This window comes from Patagioenas fasciata, chromosome 1, assembly GCF_037038585.1.
Source record: "Patagioenas fasciata isolate bPatFas1 chromosome 1, bPatFas1.hap1, whole genome shotgun sequence".
Taxonomy (NCBI): domain Eukaryota; kingdom Metazoa; phylum Chordata; class Aves; order Columbiformes; family Columbidae; genus Patagioenas; species Patagioenas fasciata.
In genome coordinates, this window is record NC_092520.1 from 175,026,297 (window position 1) to 175,048,782 (window position 22,486).

General features: G+C 44.8%; 1 protein-coding gene across 1 annotated transcript; it reads right to left on the reverse strand.

Annotated features, from left to right (window-relative positions):
* Positions 1-10,460: 10,460 nt before the first annotated feature.
* RBX1 (ring-box 1) lies at positions 10,461-21,790 on the reverse strand. The gene is made up of 5 exons (XM_065858055.2): positions 21,639-21,790; positions 19,013-19,091; positions 13,375-13,445; positions 11,969-12,054; positions 10,461-10,641 (listed from the first exon to the last, which is right to left on the reverse strand). The coding sequence occupies exons 1-5, from the start codon at positions 21,714-21,716 to the stop codon at positions 10,629-10,631; spliced, it is 327 nt and encodes a 108-aa protein (XP_065714127.1). The 5' UTR covers positions 21,717-21,790; the 3' UTR covers positions 10,461-10,628.
* Positions 21,791-22,486: the final 696 nt, after the last annotated feature.

A 22,486-nucleotide genomic window follows, 5' to 3' on the forward strand; every position in this document is an offset into this window, starting at 1 on the left:
TGTGTGCTGCAGCTGGCAAAGGGCAGGTGAGGACCAGAGCCGTGTGTGGGGATGCTGGATGCTAACACTGACGGCTGCCTGGAGCCACCCAGTGGGACGGGAAGCAGCGGCTCAGGACAGACACCCAGGATGGGGAAGTCACCAATAAATTACTTCTGATCTTGCTGTGACTCACTACAGAAACTTCCCTACCTTAGCTCATCTTTTTGAGACATCTTTGCTGATGACTGATTCATGGTGTGTGTGTGGTTTTTTTAAAAACCAAACTTAGAAAGCAACCCAAACACATGAGCACTGCATAATTACCCTACATGTTTAGCACCTAAATAATAAAAGCGCTTGCGCTGCACTTTTCCAATTTGGAGCACTGTAGACTCTGAGTAATCATTTCTAACCCTGTGCTACTGATGTTCACGTTCCTTTCCCAGGCCCGATGATGAGAAAGCCAAGGCGGAGTTAGAGCCTGATGTCCTGGAAAGGCCGCAGAGTCAGACCGAGAGCACACGGGTGTCGCTGAGATTTTCAGCTCTCCCTGCAGCATGCAGCCTACTTACAAAGGCAGAACCAGGCCTTGCTGCCTGTACATCTCTTCCTGCTGCCCCTCTGAACACCATTCTGCATGCAAACATGCCCATGGATTAAATATCTCAAAGCTTATCCTTTCTGGGACACATACATTACCTTGTCTTCTTGAGGCTTCTGTATGGCTTGTGCTGCAGCTGAACACAAAGCACTGGTGTGGGGAAAAATGGTGACAGAAATAATTTGAGGAAAGGATGAAGCCAGAGCAGCTCTGCCAGCTTTTGTATCTCTTTCTAAAGTGGGCACGAGCATAATATGGCTTAGAGGAAGCACATGCAGCCACGTTCCTTGCTCACGGCAGTTTTGAATGGGGGTAGGAGGACCTGTTGCCTCAAAAGTGAGCAAAGTTTTTGGGTGCGCTGTGTTGGAGGGTTGGTGGTGCAGCCTGGCATGCCATGGTCACCATCGGGATGCTCTCCACACCAATCCCTGAAGCTGTTGGAGATCTTTGGTGCTCACCTCTTATAGCCACCTCCCAGCCCACCAGGGCAGATGGGCACAGGGGCTCCTTAGGACATGCCTGCAAGTGAGCAGAGGCACGGCTGGGGAAATGGGGAGGTGCAGAGCACGGCTGATGGACCAAGTGTCAAGCACATGGAGAGAAAATCGAAATCTCACAATGGGATGAGTTCCCCATGTGGAAGGCTGTTTGAAGGGCTGCTTTAAAAGATTTCTCCAGCAGACTGAGGAGGAAGAGGATGACATTTTGGATGCTCAAGGTACAGCACATGTTCCTTTCAGGTATGTTCATGGGGAATTTAGGGACAGCTTGATCTACTTAAGATGCAAAAGATAGTCCAAGATAGACTGAAAATTTGGAACAAAGCCGAAGGACATTATGTTGTTACAACCAGAAAAACACTGTTCCTCTTTCAAAGATAAGCAGATTTTACTGCAGATCTTTCTACTTTTTATCCTCATGTTTTGTACTTCTGAGGAACTGTTCTCTCAAGAGAAGGCAACCCCCCCATGTCCACATTGCCAGAGGGAGCTGCTCCAAGTCTGTCTGGGGAATGAAATCTCCTCCTTGGAAGAAGTTATCCATAGTCAGTGAAAAGGCTTCTCAAAATTGTATAGAGAGCCTTTTAATAAAAACATAAAAAAAACCCAAAAAACAACCTGGTTATGTTAGTCCCATGATAAGGAATTCAGCCTGCTCTTACTTTATTCCACCTGTAGCCCTTCAGCTCTGCTTTTAGAAAGGTTGGGAATGGAAATACAAATCGGATGCCAGTCCTGCTTCTAGAACTGTAGTCAGTCCAAAATGTAAAAGCACTTTGGTTAACAGTTTTAGCCCTGTCCCTTCTTCACTCTCCAGCCTTTAAGCATTGACTCATCTGGAGGCATCTCCTCAGGATGTCAGAAATTCACACAGTCAGACAGATAAAACCCACTTTTCAGGATCTCTCACACAAGCCGTTGGAGCTTTCTGAGCCTATTTTGTCCAAGAAAAAATATTTTAAATCTATAATAAGGAATTTATTCCAGATATTTTGCTGTTTTGTATGCAATATTTTAGTTCTGGCTCTACCGTTGCCAACAACATGGACTGCTATTTTGTTGTCGCTCCTGCTAATGAAGTAAGAGCTTTGTGTTCCAGCTCATGATAATGACATAGCTGTACTCCTAGTTGGCCTTGGTCAAGACAAGCTATTAAAATGAGTTTTGTTTTGTTTCAGTTTCTGAATCACCTTCAGGAGGTGTGGAGCTGGTGGAAAGGTACTGAACAGGATGAGAATCAGAGGCAGGAAAAACATCTGAGACGAACCCGCTGCTCCAGGCTCTGCTGGGACAAAAGCAATAACGTCGCTTGTCTCCTGATGCTGCGCAAAGACGCCTGTGAGAAAAACCTCTTTTTGTGTGTGTGTTTGAAGTACAGCTCTTTTTTTGTTGGGTTTTTGTTTCCTCATGTGCCATTTGTAACTCATGGTGAAATGCCTGTGCAGACTGTCTGCTGGCTTTTGCTGCAGGGAGGTGGGCAGTGGAAAATGCAGCACTGGGCTTTGCCGGTGTTTCCCTGCTACCACAGCCATTTCACTCAGTGGCTTCTGTTCTGGTAGGAGAGGAAAAAAAAAAGGGAAAAAAAAACACTGTTAGATTATTTCACATGACTTGAACTCTGCAGCCTGATACGATCGTTAGAAAGCTTTGACTGTGTTATAAATAACTTTTTATGCTAGCACAGCTTTGTGCAGGCTCGTCTCTGAAGCTGCTACCTTGGCAGCTGCCATCAGCAGCCTCACCTGACATGGTAGCATCTGTGATTGCAGTTGCTGGTGGGCATGGTGGGCTGAAGAGGTCACCTTTGCATTCACTGCATGAAGCTGTCACCTTCTGCTTCACTGGGAATGAGGGCTCAAGCCCTCTCCTTTCCCCACACCCTCCGCCCTGCACTGTCCTTAATACGGGCTTGTTTCCTTAGCTGTGTAGGGTTCCGTTCACACCTGGATCTTATAGGACCTCAGTATGTACCAGCATCACTCGTTATATAGAATCATAGAATAGTTTGGGTTGGAAGGGACTTTCAAAGGTCATCCAGTCCAACCCCCTGCCATGAGCAGGGACATCTTCAACTAGATCAGGTTGCTCAGAGCCCTGTCCAGCCTGGCCTTGAATGTCTCCAGGGATGGGGCATCTACCACCTCTCTGGGCAATCAGTGCCAGCGTTTCACCACCATCATTGTAAAAAATGTGCAAACCTTTTCTGAAAGGGACCCACAAATTTCAGGGCAGCCAGGAAAAAAACCTTCTCCTCAGCAAAAGAAGCCTCTGAGCAGTTGCCAATTAGCTGCTGCAACAGCTCAAGATGTCAGGTAGTGTTTGAAAGCCAGACATTTATAATCCAGGGTCACATAAAGTCTATGGCAAATCAAATCTGTGATGAAAAAAAAAAAAAGCCTGTGATAAAAAGATTCAACACAGGAAGTCTGATAAACTGCTAATTTCACTTAGTATAATTACAGTATTTACATCTAGGTAGCGCTGACAGTTCAGGGCTTTGATATACTCTAATCTGATTTATGGGCAGCAGATAGGAGCTGGCTTGAGGTCATCATCTTCGCCCCAGGAACATCCACTCTCCGTGCAAAGCTCTGATGAGCATGTGTCACCCAGCAGATATGACCAACCACAGGTGCCTCCCACCTGGAGCATGGCATCTTCATGGGCTGCTGCTCAGAGATGGCCCTACATAGCGCTAATTAAATGCTAATGAAGGTACTACATTTACAGAAAACTCAAAGGGCTTGACAAAGAGCCCAAAGGAACAAGCCCCAAATGGTGTACTGACCCCAGAAGAGACAAGTGGGAAATGAGAAAGGAAACAAGGCTGCTTCATCTTCCAGGAGCTGCTTTTGGTGCTTCAGTGTATTGTTCATCATCAGTGGCCGCAGCCCCATGTATAAGAGAGGACACCATCATCACCCATAACTCTGTTCTGCCAACACAACCTGCAGCACTGGGCTGAGGAAACAACCACAAAACGAGCAATGTCCAGGGCTCTGACATTGATTTTCAGCACAAATACTGCTGCATGTGTTCTTGAGGTTTTGCTGTGCAATCTCGTGGATATTGTCCTTGCCATTGGAGGTCTCCAGCTGTAAGCAGAACAAGCCACATCAGCGAGATGGTGGAGGTGGTCTCAAGTCAGGACAGAAATGTCACATGAGCACAGTGGTTGCAGATGTCATATGTAATATGGGAACAGAATAAGGATGAGCTCTGTTTCTCCATCAGCAAAAGGAACACCTCTGGGTGCCAGTCTCAGGTTTTAAAGGCAGGTAGCATCTGACCAAAAAGAGACTGTTTTCTAGGTTTATCAACAGCTGATGACTGTCTAAAAAGATGCTGATGCTCATGGGTGACATAGTGGATGGGGACAAGGCCTCGGAAACAGGTAAAAACCTCTTGAAGCAAATTCAGCATAGGTCTGTCTGAATTTTACTCCCTGAAAGTTATGTCTGGTGGGATTCACATTTACCTTAACTCTCTCAAGAAGATCTCACATGGATGAAATTAAATCTGTCCTAAAATGCCTGAAAAAGGGCGGGTAAATCATCCTGCCTCCTACCTGGAAGCAACATCTCCTTGTCATCTCACCCCCCCGTAGGAAAGGTACATAGTGGCACCAAGAGACACCCAAAATAACTTCCTGGGAGGACAAGTCTGGGTTGCTCCTCACACCAATCCCTTTAGGGAGTTGTTTACCTTGTTGGAAGGTTTCTGGAGAAACCAGAGGCTCAGAGACGATCCTCACAGAGCTATTTTCCTTTTTTGTAGACCTTAATCTCTGTACGGTTAGGAGATCTGTGATTTATGAGTAATTTAAATGTTCAGTCTACACTTAGCTGAGCAGGGAGATGTATGGCCACTCATTCCACATGGAGCAGCAGGATGCAAGAGACATGGCACCTGGAGCCAGCTCTCACCCCAAAAGCAAACACGAGTGAAAAGGTTCTGTGACAAGCATAATGATTTACACACTGAAATGGTACAAAACTGAACTCACGTTTTACAGAAAAAGCTGCAGCTTAGAGATGATTTTTGGCAAACATACACCCTTCAAAAAATCCATAATACTGACATTTGAGGGCGGGGAAAAGCACGCAAAACATCCACATTCATGTTTTTCATTAAAAAATCATAATGTTTCATGTCTAAAATGTCAAAAAGAATCATTTAAATGCTTCTGATACAACTGGGATGAAAAGATTGCTCCAACAGCACGCCACCTCTCTCAGCAAGAGGACAGGAGACAAAAAAGCATACTGAGCAGGCTGCATCTCCAGAGAAGAAAACCTTCTCTAATCCCCTTCTCCAGCATATAAACATCCATTTGAGATCAGCACAGGAATACAAGGAGGAGATGAGAGTGACTGAAGAAGAACAGCACAATCAGAAGAGGTCATGTTCTCAAAGGCATCACAAGTGTGTTGCCATCTAGGATCATCTACCCGTAACAGCAGATCAACTGAAAATACCTCCCTGATGCCACATGGACAGAAAATCCTGATGCTCCATGGTCATTCTGCTTTGCGGTCCCATCTTGAGCTTTGATGCCTACCACACTGGTACCTCTGGTACCTTTTCAGAGGCAACTGCCCCGCCCTCCTCCTGGCTTATGTGCTGGAGCAGTGAGGCCAGGACTCACCTTTCATGCAAGGACTAAGAAATCAGGTGACTGAGCCATGTTCACAGCCACATGGAAAGAAAAGGCAACGAACAGGCAAACTCCATACTGCTGCAATGGAGCAGGTAAATTCAGCAAGGCAGCAGGCAGTGGTGCATCCCCACCTCTGGATCTGGCCTTTCCATAATCAGCTGGTACTAATTTTCAACAGATTTTTAAATTGCAACCTCAAATACATTTTTTTTCTTCTATAGCCAGAATCAGTGATGGCATGATGTGAAGGCCTAGCAAGCTGTGCAATCACAGGGCTGAGCTTTGGGCAGCATTCCATTCTGCATCTGATGGGAAGAAGCTGGAAAGCAGTTGAAAGAAACTGAGGCAACAGGCCAAGGACCTACTGTTGTGAAGGAGTGAAGTGACAGAGAGACAATCCAGACCTTCCAGAAACTTGTCGCTTGACTTTGCAGATTGGATGCAACTTCATCCCAGGTGAACCAAAGATCATCCCGCCAATGCCCGCCCCACAAGGCGAGGAGCAGCACCGTTTATGCCTCCGAATCTCCATGGGAACTGGATCAGAGAGGGGCACAGTGAAACAGGGGAGCAGAGAGCAGACCAGAGGGAGCAGAGGGGAATGGGGAGGTGGCAGTGGTGGGACAAGCTGTGTGTGGAATCTGTCCGTGCGGCTGAGACGCCCTGCGGTGTGCAATAATAGGCTTGCTGCAAAACTTCCTGCATTCGTGAAGAAACGAAGCAACATAGAGAGCATGTGGCAGGGGGGACAGCCTGTTTCCTCACAGCAAATTAAAGCTGGTAATAATATCGGCAGAGCAAGCCTGTGGAGAAAAGCAAAAGCAGGCAAGAAGAGCTTGCTCTTTGCATAGGTTTTGTCGGGAGAGGAATAGGCTGAGCAAAGCAGGGAGACAAGGGATGCTTCTCCACACACATCCTCCTCCTGCTCCCCTCCAGCCCCCTGGAGACCCTGTGGTAGGAGAATACCCTCAGCAGTGCCACCTCCTCCCCCTTCTCTCCAGCTGTGGCCTGCAGACAGCGGTGGTTTCCAGCTGGGCTGGCATAAGGAACCTGGGTGGCAGTACCCATTGAGCCCACCGAGGGGCTCATCCTTTGGCTGGATGGCAAAGCAGCTGCAGCAGCGCAGAAGCATTGGAGTCCATGATGGGACAGGGAAAGGACTGGCAGCGGGCTGGCCAAGCGCCACTCATGGGCATCAGCTCTGCACCTTGCAAGTGCCTCTCTGCTGAGCCATGGCAACACCACATTCCTGCTGCCCAAGAACCACATGGGAGCATTTTCACACTGCTGAGGAGAAGAGCTTGTGCTCTCCACCAAGGGTGGTTCCCAGACGCCAGGACATCTCACCTGCCTGTTCACGAGAGCAGTGCCTTGGACAAGCACAGACAACTAATTAGTCTTGGTCTCTGCGTCTGCCCATTTCTTCTTTGAGTTAACGTCCCCTCCCATTCTTCTTGGCTACTCCTCTCTAGCTGAGGGAATGAAACCCATGGTCTTGTCAGCCAGGGAGGTGGTGTTGCTGCCATTCTCTGCCCTGACGTCTTTGGAGAAGGGAGTTTTCCAGAAGCAGTGCAGATCTCCCCGCGTGGGTTCTCCCTGCCTAACCACACAACAGTGGGAGCAGCTCCTGGGGCTCCCCTACAAGAGGTACATGCACAGGGCCACACAAAGCAGTTGCAAAGCTTCCTCATTCCAATCCAAACATCTGCATCTCCGCAGATATTCCCTCCCTGTCTGAGGCAGGAAGACACGATCATGAAATTCACTCCATGGTGTGTTGCTACAAGCCTGGCAAACTGGTTGAGACTTCAGCTGTTTCTCTCAGACAACAAACACCTTTCAACCAGCAGACTCCTGCCATTTTTTTAATGTATGGCCTGTAGCATGATTTTGACAGGGAAACTCTCATCTGTCCCCTCCTATTTCCACACAGCCCAACATGGCATCTTCAGTGCCACGTCATCCCGATTCTGGGATTTCAACACAAGAGCAGCGAGGGATCTGGCACAAGAGGTACAGCCGATGCTGCACAGCACCTGGAGCTCATGGCCCCCTTTCCAAAATGATGAGAAGGAGGCTGCTGTCTGGCCATTTTGGCCTGCCCAGAGCGGTCTCGGCCAGCGCCTGCTCAGCGATGCAGCTCGCCTCCGCTGACAAACTTGTGGAAAGCATCAGAAATGTAAAATTGCTTTCTGCTCCACAGCAGGTCTAGAAGTGATTTGTTTTTCTCTAAGCCAGGCAGCTGCAGGATAAGCTACTCTCTGCAGTTCTTACCGTCATGTTCTCCTGATTTTATTTTTGGGTCCGCAGTTCCGATGCATCCTCCATTTATATGACTGACAAACGGCACTGAAGTGGTCATCATTTCTCCCCTGCACACATACCTTCCCCCCTCAACGCTTAGAAATGTGTCCAATTCCTCCTTCCACCCCAAAAAGCTCTCTGTATTTTGCAATAAGGGGATGCTGTAGTCGAAAACAATTGTGGCTTCAGGAAAAGAATGAAAAGGCGGTGAGAAGGAATGGGGCTTCCCTCTCCTACCATCACTACATCCAGCAGAGATGGAGGCCGAGTCATACAAGTCAGGACAGAGCGATGCCAGCCTGAGCAAGTAACATGTCCTAGGGAAAGAGGGCTCTGTGCCTTTGGACAAAATAAATCCCTCTTACCTTCACTTGGTGCTCCCTGTGCTATGGGAGCTTCTCTCTTAGGTCAGTTGCTGAGGCTTTTCCTCCTCCCACCAAACACAACCCTTTATGTGGCATGGAAAATGGGGCTGCCAGCAGCTGTGTGCTGAAGATACTGTGGGTCGTCACGGAGCTCCGGCCCTTTGTGGCAGGTAAGAGCAGCAGGGCCATTTTGATGGGCAGCAGCTGAAAAGGGATTTTTCTTTCCTGGGTCTGTAAGCAATTGCTGCTTTACAGTCCATATTTGCCCATTTGGGAAAGACAGGTTTGGGATAGACACTACAACAGCAACCTGGAATCAAATGTAACAGGGCTTTACGCACTGCAGCAGAAAACAAGTTCAGAGGGTGTTTGGGGAGAGTGCCTCTAGGCCGCCATTTGGAGGGATCAATTTTTGAAAAAGCAATAAAAAAAACCTAAAATCCCTCTGTCTCCTTGCAGGCACAGCCTCAAGCAAATGTACACGAAGTCACAAAGGAGGGGGAAATGCCTGCATTGATGTGCCTGTCCCCAACCAAAAAAATATGCTCAGGGCAATATGCACAGACTAAAGGGAGATGAACCAGAATGATGTAACTGGACCCAAAACAAAGTTCAAGGAAATAAATTCCACAATCAGTGAGCATCTGGGTTCCAGGTCCTGAAAAATCAAACACCGCAAACAGAATGGATAATCATAAACGGGGACATCTCAGCTGGACAGGACATTAAATGGGAGTTCAAGTTTCAGTGAACAGCATTTAACCTGGATATCCTGCTGCCTGGACAAATGCTTTGACCACTTCTGAGATCATCTTCCCCCTCTTCTTCTATTCCTGCCTCCATCACCTTCCAAATTCAGGGTAAGCTTTCTATCAACTAAACCCAGTAAATAAACCGGCTATAAACTCTCCTGATTCTAGTTGTTCCTCTCTTCTTCTTCAGGGTGGAAAAACTGCAAACCATATCATTTCAGAGCACTGACACCAGCTGACTAAATAATTCTGACATTTGCTTGCTGCAGATTAAAGAAAGCCTCAGCAATTACTGAAAAACCTGCAAGTTTGGGCTCTGCCAATGACCATCTTTATTCCCTATCACTGTAGTACACTGATGTTTAACATCACCTACCAGATTTCCCATGCTCAATAACTAGCAAAAAAGTGTTGATGCAAAGGTGACATCATGAAAAACCAATGAAAGAAATGTGCTGTATCTACCATTGCTGACATGAAGTGACACACCCTCCTGTAGCAGAAGGAATTTCTTTGACCTTGTTTGAGTTCCCAGCATTTGCTGCGGCTGTCGACATAGGGGGCAAAATTTGATGCACTGAGGAGGATACCAGGAGACACCAAACAAGACATTATGTAGTTTTCAGAGTAACAATCTTGGGGCAGTAAGGACTACAGCTTGATTTGAACCAGGAAAATACCAGCAGCAAGGCAACCAAGAATTAGTTTGCTCATACACTGCTTAATTTAGCTTTCCAGCCAATCTATCACATGAATTTCCTCAGTTTACTTTCACCTGACACATGGAAGTGCCTTATGAGCACTGATAAAAAATAACATTCAGTTAATGTCCCCCAAGCTAAACAGATGGAACTGGGAACAGTTAGTGAAATTTTCCTCTGCAGGGGAACTGGTCTACTCAAACTCAAGAGCAGAAGCAAGAGAAAGTAGTTTCTAACAATGACATAAACCCTAATTATATAGATCATCATTTCAACTCAGCTGCAAGAAAGTATATCCATGTGACATGCTGTTTGCATAAATTATACTCAGCCAGGCCAAGTCCTGCAGCCATTGCCCTACACTATGGAGCTTAATGCTGACCTCAGTGAGTCAGAGGTGCGGTTCTCAACTGCATGGGAGTAAGACAAAACCCACAATGAAAAACTGGGCAAAGAGTTGCCCAGCGTAAGAGTTGCCTAGGTTAAGTCCCAAGAGCTACCCAGTTTAAGAGTTGCCTAGCTTAAGTCCCTGGTCTACAGATAATTCTCCTCCTTCATTCACTGACTGCCCACTCATGAATACAAGACAAAAAACTTAGACAGGAAGCTCCAGCAAGGTTTTATTCAGTGGTATACAACAGGGAGAAATTAAGTTTAAAGAAGAGTTGCATACATTACTTATTTTTCAAGTTGCTAAAACAAACCCATAATGACAAGAACAACTGAGGCTGATGACATAACAAGAAGTGTGGTGACCATCTCTCTAGTGTCCATACCTGCAAAAATATAATATGTTAATGCATTTTTTGAAAATTATGTTTTATAGTAGTGCTGATTTGGGCTGATTTATTTTTATCCTACCACATTGAATTAACATATAAGCCACATGAAGGTGAAATGCTATGTGATGGAAACCTTAGGAAGTTCTCCATGTTTCACTTCCCCCAAAAGTCCATCCAGTACTAGTGAGAAGAGAGACTAAGCAATCCACAATATCGTACGCAAGAGACCCTCAGTATCACACCCCACTTCAAATACACCCTGCCAAAGCCTGTCATAGCCCCAGACATATAACTGAGCACCCCTAGAAGATATTAATCCACATCTCCATTTCTTATCATGCTGCACATGCAAATTAAGTCACCATCCAAGCAACATGGACTCAGTTCCCACTAAGTGCTCATTAAACCACCTTAATAGCAAAACTACGGCACTCAAATTGTCAGTGAACGACGATTTACACAACTGATTGTGACCCAGATCCCAAAGACAATCTTGAGTAGTTATAATATCTTCTTTGCTTTGTTTCAATCTGGAATCTGGTTAGAATTCATGTGGGGTTTTTTTAAATAAAAAGGGAGGAGGAAGGGAAATCTACAGTTAAGAAAAGATTAACGGTGCAGAATGAAGCATGTGAAAGGCAAACTTCCTAACTACTGTCATTGTACAATTACCCTTCAAAATACAATTATCCCTCAAAAACCCATCCATGTATCTCCTATTATTTTAACAACAGATCTTTGAAGAACACAAAACAAAATAAAGAATGCAGAATTATGAATAAATGGGCCAAGGCTGTGGCGATGGCTACATGGACATTTGCTTTCCAGATGCTAGGAAATAAGCTGTATTAATCTCTGAGCCTATTAGAGTTACAAAACAAATCACCAAGACACAGAGGGACCCAATAAGGCTTCTGGCACCTTGGTAGAAATGCTCTGGAACACTGCAGCTAAATTCAGGTCATTTTCTAAACCCAAATTGCTCATGCGGCAGCATAGTATTCACCTGAGGCTCCACTTTCAGTGAATTCCATTTCTCTTTTGCTCTCCATTCTTCAGAGAGAACGTCAATAGAAATCACTAGTTTTTAACAACTCCCACTTACCCTGTGGCTATTTGGACTTCCTTCAGAGCTCATTTAGCACTGTGTCACTAAGGAAAGGTCCTTATAGAGCAAGGTGGAGAAAAAAACCTTTCCCAACAGCAACTATGCCCTCAGACCCACAAATGAGAGAGCTTGCCCACACATCTGACATTGATCATTTCTATTAACAGAAGGACGACTGGATTTTTCATCTCAAAACCTGTGCAGGACACCTACTTTTGGAACTCCCATTCCCTGTTGTCCAGCGGGCATACTTGGCGAGTTTTGAGCCAGCGGGAGATGCAGTGGAAGTGGAAAGCATGCTGAAAGAGAAAGTTCGGATCACATCATTTCAGAATACATGAGCATATCTCAATGTGAAAATACCATTGAAAGCATCACAGTAAGAAAAGAGCAGTAAGTGTTTGCAGACGAAGGTGGGGAGGACTAAGCAGCCAGCTCACCGGTAAACACCAAGGAGTCAATGCACATTTTCAGAGAGGAAAGGGACACTGGGGAAATGGCATCCGGGAGTCTGTTCCCTAGTGCGTGCAGAGGCAAGTGACTGACTTCTGATGAAGGAGAGAACGCAGTTTAGCAGCTGCTAAAATTGGCAGATCAGATGCTGATAAGAAGCATAATCAAAAAAAGAAAGAGAATTTCAGAGTGAGTAGCACGGATGATATGTGTGTATACATGCCCAGGCTTTCTGCCGGTCTTCTGGACAAACCAAAGCCTGAATAAAAACGAACTTGCAAAATGAGAAAGAAACTAAAAAAAAACCAACAAACCTCAATTCCACATTTAATAAGGACACCTTTTTCCATACCCTGTACAGCTACTTAAAAACAAGGTTTCACTTGCAGTAACTCTTGCACACAGAATCATAATCTTGACATAGGAATATTCTAACATGGTTTAAAAAATTGCTCTTGTCCTCTACATACAGAATTGCAACATTTATAATCCTGTTCCAGCATTACCATGCTGTAGGTTGATCCCACACCACAGTAAAGATGGGACTGAGGAACAGGTAGTTATTCCATTATGGAAAGCTGTACCTTCCAGCTCAGGTCCAGGCTAGCTAAGAAAGAGATGTGCACGTTTGAGTTCACATGCTAGCAGGACCATGTACAAAGGAGCACACTGGGCAACAAATTGAAGAGCTGGAGATTACACACAAGAATTGACTTGATCTTCCTCCAAAAGGCGAAGCAAATCACCTCGTTACCCCGTATTGACTCCTTGAATCAGGCTGCACAAAGACAAATCAAGCATGCTGACATACAAGTAATCCTATCACCAAGGAAAAAAAGGCAGAGCTTCTAGGCAGAACCTTGATCAGGCAAATCATGCTCAGAATGAAAGATGTATTTTTTTTTTTAGAATAATAAAGGGTAAAAGCATAAAGGCCTGTCTCCCTCCCTTCTCTTCTGTGTCTTCTGTATTACACCTCTCCAATTTTCACTCTTTTTTTTTCCGTCTCTCTCCTTTCTACACTCTACTAATCATTTGATGTTTAAAATTCTTTTTCTCTGGTGGATTATCTGAAACATTTTATAGAATGCATTTTGTCCTGAGTCATGATAAAAGGGGCATAGCATCACCACACACTAGCTTCACAATAAATCAGTTTTCCTTACATTGCAGACGCCCCATGCAACTGTGCACTCTTCGGAGGTAGCTGATGCTTGGTTTGCTTGACATTCTATGCCTGTGAAAACAAAGATTAAACACATATACACAGGAGCAGAAGATGTACATGCAACACCAACTGGTAGATTTCCTCATAATAGCAAGGAGTGGAGGGAGAAGAGCTCTTTGTTTTGTTACGTTTATTACATTAACTAGTATCAAGGGCTGCGGGTTTAATGTGTCCCGTGTTCCCAAAAGTACCAGATCAAAATATACTTCATGCTGCTTTCCTCCTTCCTCTAAGTTTTCACTATCCCAAATTTCCAGAAGGAAAGAGCACATAGCTCATCTACCTGTAACTTGCCTGTTTTCCAAATCATAAGGATATTTTACATTTGTTCTCTTGTATTTTTAATAGATATCTTTTGATGATCAGTTGCATAGCAGAGCCATGAAAAAAAGTTTATTTAAATTTCTTACCCAGGTTCCTCTAAAAATAAATTGTCTTGTCAGACATTTTGTACCAGCAGTTATATTAACAAATTAATTTGCTCATGTAGTCCTGGAGTTTGCAAGTATCTCTTCTATAGTCTTGTGACAGGTAAGCACAGCCCAAAAACACACAACGGAAAATAGAGTTTAAAATGTTTGGGTTTTTTTTTTTTTTTTTACTTTTTACACCTTAGAGCTGAGTACCTAAGATGATCCTGAAGAAGATAAATACTTTTTTATGGGTTTGGTTTATGTTTTACTTTTTGGGTCAGATGGCATGGATGAAGGAGACGAGAGAGAGAAAAGAAGGAAGAACAGCACTGAGAAGATAAATCCAGCAACCTGGTTCTTCATGCTAGAGCCTGAAAAAATAACTTCTGCTCCAGCTCAAGAAGAAACTTCAGGAGAAAACAGGTATTTCTTACTCCTTCACAGACCTATGAGACCAACATTTTACTTCCTTCTAAAGGATGCCTTCTTTAAAAGTCAAGACCACGTGGTTTAAAGAGATGCGCTGCTAGATAATGAGCTTAGAACTTGATACACGGGCTTGTTGCTTGCTTGTTTTGCAGCTCTTTTTTTCCTGGCAAAGAAAATGTCTGAAGGAGTTCCAATTCTCTGTGCACTTTTAATGTGTCTGAATATGCTCAGAGAAGCAATTTGATTCACCAAGCAAAGATTCAAAAACTTTCAAACTCCACAGATCCGGCTGAGAAATCTGATCTTTAACTGTTCCGTCTTATTCATCCCTTCCTCCATTCTTCACTCTCAGGTGTGGAGATGAACAAAATAAGAGAAAGGCCCATTTTTCCTGCAAGAGAGATCAGTTAACCTTGGTCATGAGGAACTACTAAAAGCAAAACTGAGGTCTGAAGAAGCTCAGTATCAACAACTGTTCTGCAAGGTTTGAATGAACCTGGATTTATTACATGGTTTACATCAAGATATGGTATACAAAGCAAGAAGTCCAAAGCTCAGTCCTTGTCATGCCTGTAGAATAGAGCAAAATCCAGTGCAGCTGAAATGTCTGATGTTTTAGTTCCTTAAGTCTTCAATACATACAGCAATAAAACTGAATCTGATTAAGAAAATGGAAGATGCTCAAGAACCTTGAAGAGCTTCAATTGCTTCGGACATTTGTATAAAAGTTGACACTTGAGATTGCTGCAACAATTTTATTGTTACTGCAGTATAGACTCATGGTCTTGCCAAGTATCAAGGGGCATATTATATTAAGTTTTAAATATTTGGCATGAGTCTGTACACTAACAGAAAATGGAGAGAAGATCAGTAGTAGGAACAGGAGAGAAAATTCATTTGAAGGAAGACAAGTCAACTGGTAAGCATAACTCAGGAAGTCTCTGCTGAAAACAAAGCAAATATTCCAGCACAAAATATACTTCAGTTGTTTCTTCTCCTCTTTCCCTGCTGGAAACAGGATCTTAAGTCCATCTAGCCCATTTCTATGTCTTGTCTTCTTTTTTTCTTTTTTTTCCTTTATTTTCCTCTCTAAGTGGCCCTAACCTGCGAGCTGTATGCTTTCGAAACATTATCCCATTTTTTTTTTTGGGTTTTAAAGGACCACGTATTTTTACTGGGAGTGAGAGGGAAGAAAGGGGAACAAAAGCAGCACTGAAATTCATTTTAGTGTTACTCAAACATTTGCTGACAAGCAAATACAGTCTGAAACGTGACAGTCCCAAAAGTGTAAGAGGACAGATGAAGTTTTGCAGAAATGGCTGAGAAGGAGTTTTCTGGTGGTGATTTAAGGCCCTTCCAATAAGACACCCAGATTTAACTCCCCCATCAAACAGGCTGGAGATGACTGCTGGCACCACCACCTTTGGATGCCAAAAAAAGGCCTCCCAAAAACCGAAGCACTTTTTGGTCTCCTACTCACCGCATCTCAGAAAAGGACAATATCCCAACAAAAATAAACCAAATGAACGATCTCTGTCAGAGAATGAAAGCTGATGATTCTGGCTCTTGAAAGAAAGAGAAGCTATTTACCGTCTGCTGACCCAAAAGCAGCAGTAAGTCAGAGAGTAACAGGCACTGGAGGAATACTGAATGACTCTTCTTTTGTCTCGCTGTTGACAGAGTATGTGGAGATGAGGGCAGAAAGATACATCTAAAACCTGAAACACCTGTAAATAATTGTCAAATATGCAACGGAAATGTTTCAACTCAGGGAGCTACAGAAATGCATATTATATAATAGTAACTTCTGACTTTTGGCATCTATTAAGAACCGTCCCTCTTCCTGTACATTTTCTATTGCAGAAACTTTCTGCACATTTATGAAGCAAGAAAAATAGCCTAAGATTTGAGTAGCCATAATGGCAGGTAACAGAAGTAAAGTACATGTCTTCTGTTTGCAGCTAGAGTAACAGCCCACTGCACTGGTAAACTCGATGATAAGAGCTCTTCAAAGTGGCTTCTGCTTTAGCAAGGGTAACCACTGTATGGGTTCCCCTTTCTCTTCATGCATTGCCTTCTGAAATGATGTCATGAAGGGATCAACTTATTGGGAAGAAGATAATTCAATAAACATTGCTTGGCTAACAAAATGCATCATGTACTCACTCAGAAAACAGTCAGAAAAAACCAAATAACTAGGCTAACAAACTCGAGGCATATTTGTTAACCCTAAAACGTAGAATGAGCTTTCTGATTTAGTTTTCAAACTTCAGAGGGATTTCAGAATTTTCCCCTTGCAACCCACTCCAGTTTCTTAGGAATTACCTGCAGATTTTACTAAGTACTTCCTAAGATCGCCCCCATCGTATTGTCATACGATTCCTTCTACTTCTTACAACCCCCTTGTATGACACTCAATATTTGCTGGTAGTATTACACTCTTAAAATATTTGTACACAGCTATCAACTCCCACTCCAACTAATGACTTAGAAAACTATACAGAATCATAGAATAGTCTGTGTTGGTTCTGTTCTTCTATTCTTCTCATAAATACAAAATCATTCAACCTGTTAAGCACCCTGAGATTCCTCATTGGATTCTTTGCAATTTATGTGTCTGCGAAGTTGGAATGTCAAATGCATTACTTTGCATTTTACTATCAAAGAAAGAGGATGGCATTTTGATGTCAAGTTTTACACAGTTCAGAACTGTACCATCTACCTTACTATGATATTACATTCCACGTTTTAGACTAGAAGATAACCCACTGTAATAAACACAACATTTCTTAACACTCCCCAATTTACCATGTTGCAACGAAGGCATCAGAGAACAAGCCTTTGAAGAAACCAAGAACACAGCTCAAGTAAAATCTAAACAGGACCTGGGTATTTCCAGAGAAGAACAAAACCAAAACACTTCAAATCTCCTCTTTCCTTCTGTACACTGAATACAAACCATCCTGAGGGTGGTGGGAATCCTTGACCATGTTATTACTGAGTCAAAATGTACATGCATGAGAAGAACTGCACAACACCTTAACATTGTTATATACTAGTTTTTGGATGCCTAACTTTATAATGTTAACAACCTTCCATTAGCATGGCTGGTGTTACTTATCACTCTTTTAATGTTTTTCCTTTCAAGATTTCTCTTCATCACTAGAAGAGGGAGACATTACATTTGTATCCTGCATTTTGTCAAATTGAATCTCATGTTGTTCTTCCCTGCACATTCTATTAATTTCTCCTCAATTTCCCATCACTTCACATCTTATGCTTGAAAATCTGATTAAAGTGTTGTTTAACAACATTAATGATCTGTAACAAGGAAGTAAGTAAATCCAGAGCCAACATTGATCTTGGAACACCAATTTAGATACCTCTTCTACTCTGTATACTGTCAATTTTGGTCTGTCATTTGCAGTCCAGGCTTTTCATAACATTGCTCATACCCAAACTAGTAAGCTGACATGCTTGAGCAACTCAAAAAAAGGAAAAAAAGAAGTAGTAACCAATGCCCTTCTCCTTCACTGTTTTTCCTAATCTACCTATACACCCTCAACCCCATCCCCATTTTGGTAAGATTTTTTTTTAAAGAACTGACACACAAAAGTCACTACTGGAAAATAACACCTGTCCGTTCTTCTTCCAGCTCCTCCACGTCTCTCCTTCATCCTCACATGTCCTATTTGCTACTTATAAGAGATAAAGAAAATGTATGAGACTGTATTGGGTCTCCCATGGACGGCATTCTTAATTTTGAGGCGGATTAACAGAATGAAACACACCAGCATCCATTATCTTACAACACAACCCACTTTTTGTGACTAATTGTCTTGAGTTACAGGATTTTATCCATTTATTCTATATATTTGTAAATTCTATTAATGTAAATTACATTCTGACATATCTTTAAAAATCTTTTTACCTGTCAGTAACATTCTTTCCTCTCTATCATAAATCGGAGAGACTCAGTAGTAATCCAGTGTCCACCTCAACAACTTTTCAAGATGGTACAGGTTAGACCTCGGCATATTTCATAACCTCTATTCTCACTTGCTTCTCTCACTAATCCTTTACAGGACAGAAACCATTAACTTCATTTACGTGACCTATTTCACAACAGAAATTTGTACACTTCATTTCATTATCACTGTATTTTCCTACATAGCAAGCATATTTGTTAATTGAACCATGTACATTACACAGTAAAAGCTCAAACCTACACTAGCAAAACTTCATCTTTTATTTCAGCATTTGATTATTTTCCTTTTCTGTGGAGTGAGGAGTCAAATGAAGTCACTGGCTAGTCAGACACAGAAAGTGTTTCAAGATTTCATCCCGTTGAGTGTCATCAAAAAGTTAATACCTATAGCAACATTCCCAACCCTAAACTCTAATACCTCTTTTTGTGAACAATACCTGTCCACCCTGAATAATTTCAGTTCCTCATGGCTCCTTATGATCACTCCTTCTCCTCTTTGTTGCATCCAAAACACACTCAGCAACATCCTCTCATCTGTAGATGTGGTACCAAGTGAAAAGGGTGAGGGAAAAGTAGTCTGGTGACAGAAGTCACAAAAATAGATTATAAGACCTCAGCATTAGTATTTGCACTGTAAAGCCTTAGCTCCTAACCGAAAGCTGAATTATTCCCTCAACAGGGGAAATTTCAACTGTGCATCATATACAAGTCAAACCTGTCGAGTGTCTTCCCCAATGTTTACTTACATAGATCCATAATATGGTTTCTGCAAATGGCACAGTTATCAACCACAATGTCCCATGCCCACAGAGCTACTGCATTCCACTAGAGAGAGGGAAAAAAAGAAAAACATAGTTTTTAATCAGTTTTCAGCACACAGAAATTCTTTTTATTCCTCAAGATCCCATGTATTTTTTAAATGGGAAAAAAAAAAATCTTACAAGTCCAGAGCAATTCTTTATTGTGAGTTTATAAGTTGTACTAGAGAGCAGTGGTACATTCCTCTCCCATACCTCTCAGACCCAGTGTCTCCTTCCAGCTTCAGAAATATCAAGGTAACTACCACAGTCCCCTTTTTTGTCAAACAAATGCAAACATCTGCATTTTTACTCAAGATTCAGAGGCAGGTCCTGCCACAACCTGAGTTCTGATGGAAAGGACAGTGTCTTGGGGAAAGGGCAATCCAGATGCCATTTTGTTAAGGGGAATTTCCATTATTTGCAGCAGTTCTTCTAGCAATCACCCCCAGAGCAGCTGGGGCAAAGAACTAAAATAATCTCTAACGCTGCCCTTGGCTAACTCCTGAGCAATCTCCTCTGCAAAAAGGTTACTAGGCAATGGCCTGTCAGCAAGGCTGAATATAAAAATTTGAAAGTAGTACCAAATGAACCTTTCAAAGACTTTGTTTAGAAAAGAAAAATGACAATGAAAAAGGAATATCTCTGTCCCATGTTACTTCAGGGGAAGGATTCCCACTATAATTTTAGAAAACCGATTCATAATGAGGACTTTAGGACAAGTTACGCAGAAAAGCATAGCACATTTTAATTCTTTCCAAAAAAAGAAAACGCAGGTCTTCTGTAAATTCATGCAATAAATGGGCTTGCCTTCAATATTCAAAGCAATTGGACAGCAAATTGCTAGCCAGGATAATCTTAATCTACTACTTAAGTAGTCTAGGTATTTTGTCTCCTTCCATTTTTTTCAGCATATGATTTACTATACTACAGTAAATCTTCTCTATCCCATTTACATCACAATGTTTACATTGCCTCCCTTCACTTCAGGATGCTGAAGGAGGAATGCAGGCTGTCAAGTATTGTTAAGCAGTGTCAATTTTAATAGGCACTTCAGTTTTCATTAATACCAGTATAAAAAGTAGATCTTTCAGGAAATGGGTCAGTAGTGATTTCATTTTTTCTCCCCATCTTCTAACTTGAAGCCTAGCCAAGCTCCTGGCTGAGGTACTCATCTCCCAAGGACTTCAGCCACACTTTAAGGCAGCTAGGATAGAAGTTCCCAGCACCATTATCTCTCCCACACTCTCAGGTACTTAATCTATTGTCCCAACATAAGCTACTCTTGTAACCCACAGACCTGTATTGAGTTATATAGGCAACAAATGCACCTTGGTACTTTGCTGGGGAGGAGGAATGCCACTGATACACCAGAGGTACCGCTTCCTGCTTCTCTCATGCACTATTATATCTGTCCCTGTTTCCAAAGAACAGGCAATCACGTCATCCAAACACCTCCTTCTGCACAGACCTGCAGCCCTATACAGAGCTAGAGGTTTCCATCAGCACTGACAGCAGCTGCATTTCCAACACACAACGCCTGGAGACCAACCTTGAAGTGAGATCACTGTTTGGAAATCATAGAATCATTCTGGTTGGAAAAAACCCTCAAGATCATCAATTGTTAACCCAAGAACAGCACTAAACCATGTTCCTAAGAAACTCATCTATGCGTCTTAAACACCTCCAGGGATAGTGATTCCACCACTTCCCTGGGCAGCCTGTTCCAATGCCTGACAACCCTTTCTGTGAAGAAATTTTTCCTAATATCCAATCTAAACCTCCCCTGGCACAACCTGATGAGGTAGTGTCCATTTTAGATGGACACCATGTCCCATCGCAGACTGCAGGGGTCATTTTTCCTCAAATTCTACCTTAGTGCAGGCCCACACAGCTTCTCTTCTGTGCCCTCATTGCAACAGGTCAGGACTGCTGCCAGGATCTGGCTGACAAACTGGTGCCACTGGACAGAGGAGCAATACTATGGCTGTTTTTGGCATGCAAACAAAGCCAGGGTGACCAAAGAGTATACACACGTTACTGTGGCTTGACGTAAAAGTTAAAAAAAAAAAAAAAGCGGGCACTCAACTTTGTGTAAAGCATCTTATAGAGCACAGGGGGCAACTCGGGTGACTTGGCCAGAGTGGCCGGGGCAGAGGAGGCAGCAGCTCGTCGGCCTGAGCTACCCGGAAGCTCCCCATACTGCGGCCCAGGCGGGGCAGGCACAGAGCAGCTGCGGACGGGAAACGGGCAGCACCCGGGGCAGCGGAGCCCCTGACAGGGGCAGCCCGCTCAGGCCCCCCTCCGCTGGCCCGCGCGGCCTGTGCCAGCCGCGCCCACTGAATGGTCAGCCTCCGCTCCACGTGCGGCGATCCGCCCCAATCATTGGCCCGGACGCACGCCAAGAATCCCCGCAGTCACCGCCCCTCACCTCCCGCCGCGCCGGTGCGGAACCAGGCACCCGGCTCCGTGAGGGGATCGGAGGATGTCGCCCCCCGCCCCGCTCGCCTCCAGCAGCCCAGCCCCGGCCCGCCCTCCCTCCCTCTCTCTGTAGCAGCGCGCCGGCGGGCCTCACTTTCTTCACTTCGAAGCGCTTCTTGCCGGCGCCGCTGTTGGTGCCGCTAGGGGTGTCCACATCCATCGCGGCCGCCATTTTGGATGCGCGAATCGCCCGTGTTGCCCCGTGCGCATGCGCGACAGAGAGGGACGCGGGGGCGGTGAGCGGAAGGAGTGGGCGGGGCTCCCTCTGAGTCACGCCCCCTCTTTCGCCCCCCCCGTCCCTAACAGGTGCGCGCCGCGGGGGGAGGGCGGGTTCGCAGTCACGTGACGAGGGCGCGTCCATGGGCCGCTCAGGGCGTGGCCGCGCGGCAGTACCTCAGAGTTGCACAACCCGAGGGGCGGGGCCGCGCCACAGGCCAGTGGGGGAGGGGCCCTTAAAGGCACACGCACCCGCGGGGCTACCGCCCGCTGCTCTGACACCCGGAAGCCGAGTCGCGGGAGCAGGAACAGTGAGGCCGGGCGGGCTCTGCGCCCGCTTCGCTCCATGACCGCAGCCTGGGAGGAGGTGCCGCGGGCCGGGCTGCTTGGCCCGGCTGTAACCCCCGGCTGTAACCCCCGGCTGTAACCCCCGGCTGTAACCCCCGGCTGTAACCCCCGGCTGTAACCCCCGGCTGTAACCCCCGGCTGTAACCCCCGGCTGTAACCCCCGGGAAGGCTCGGCTGCAGGGGAGCCGGGTTTCGCCTCAGGCGGGGGGTCCCCGGCCTCCGCAAGGGCCGAGCGAGGTGGTAGAAAGACCGGGAGAGGTGCGGGGCCGTGGAGGGGTGAGCGGTGCCCGGGAAGCGGCAGGGGAGGAAGGGACATGGGGCAGGTGACGGGCGCTTGTGTGGGAAACTGCCCTGATCCACCGCGGGACCTGCGGCGAG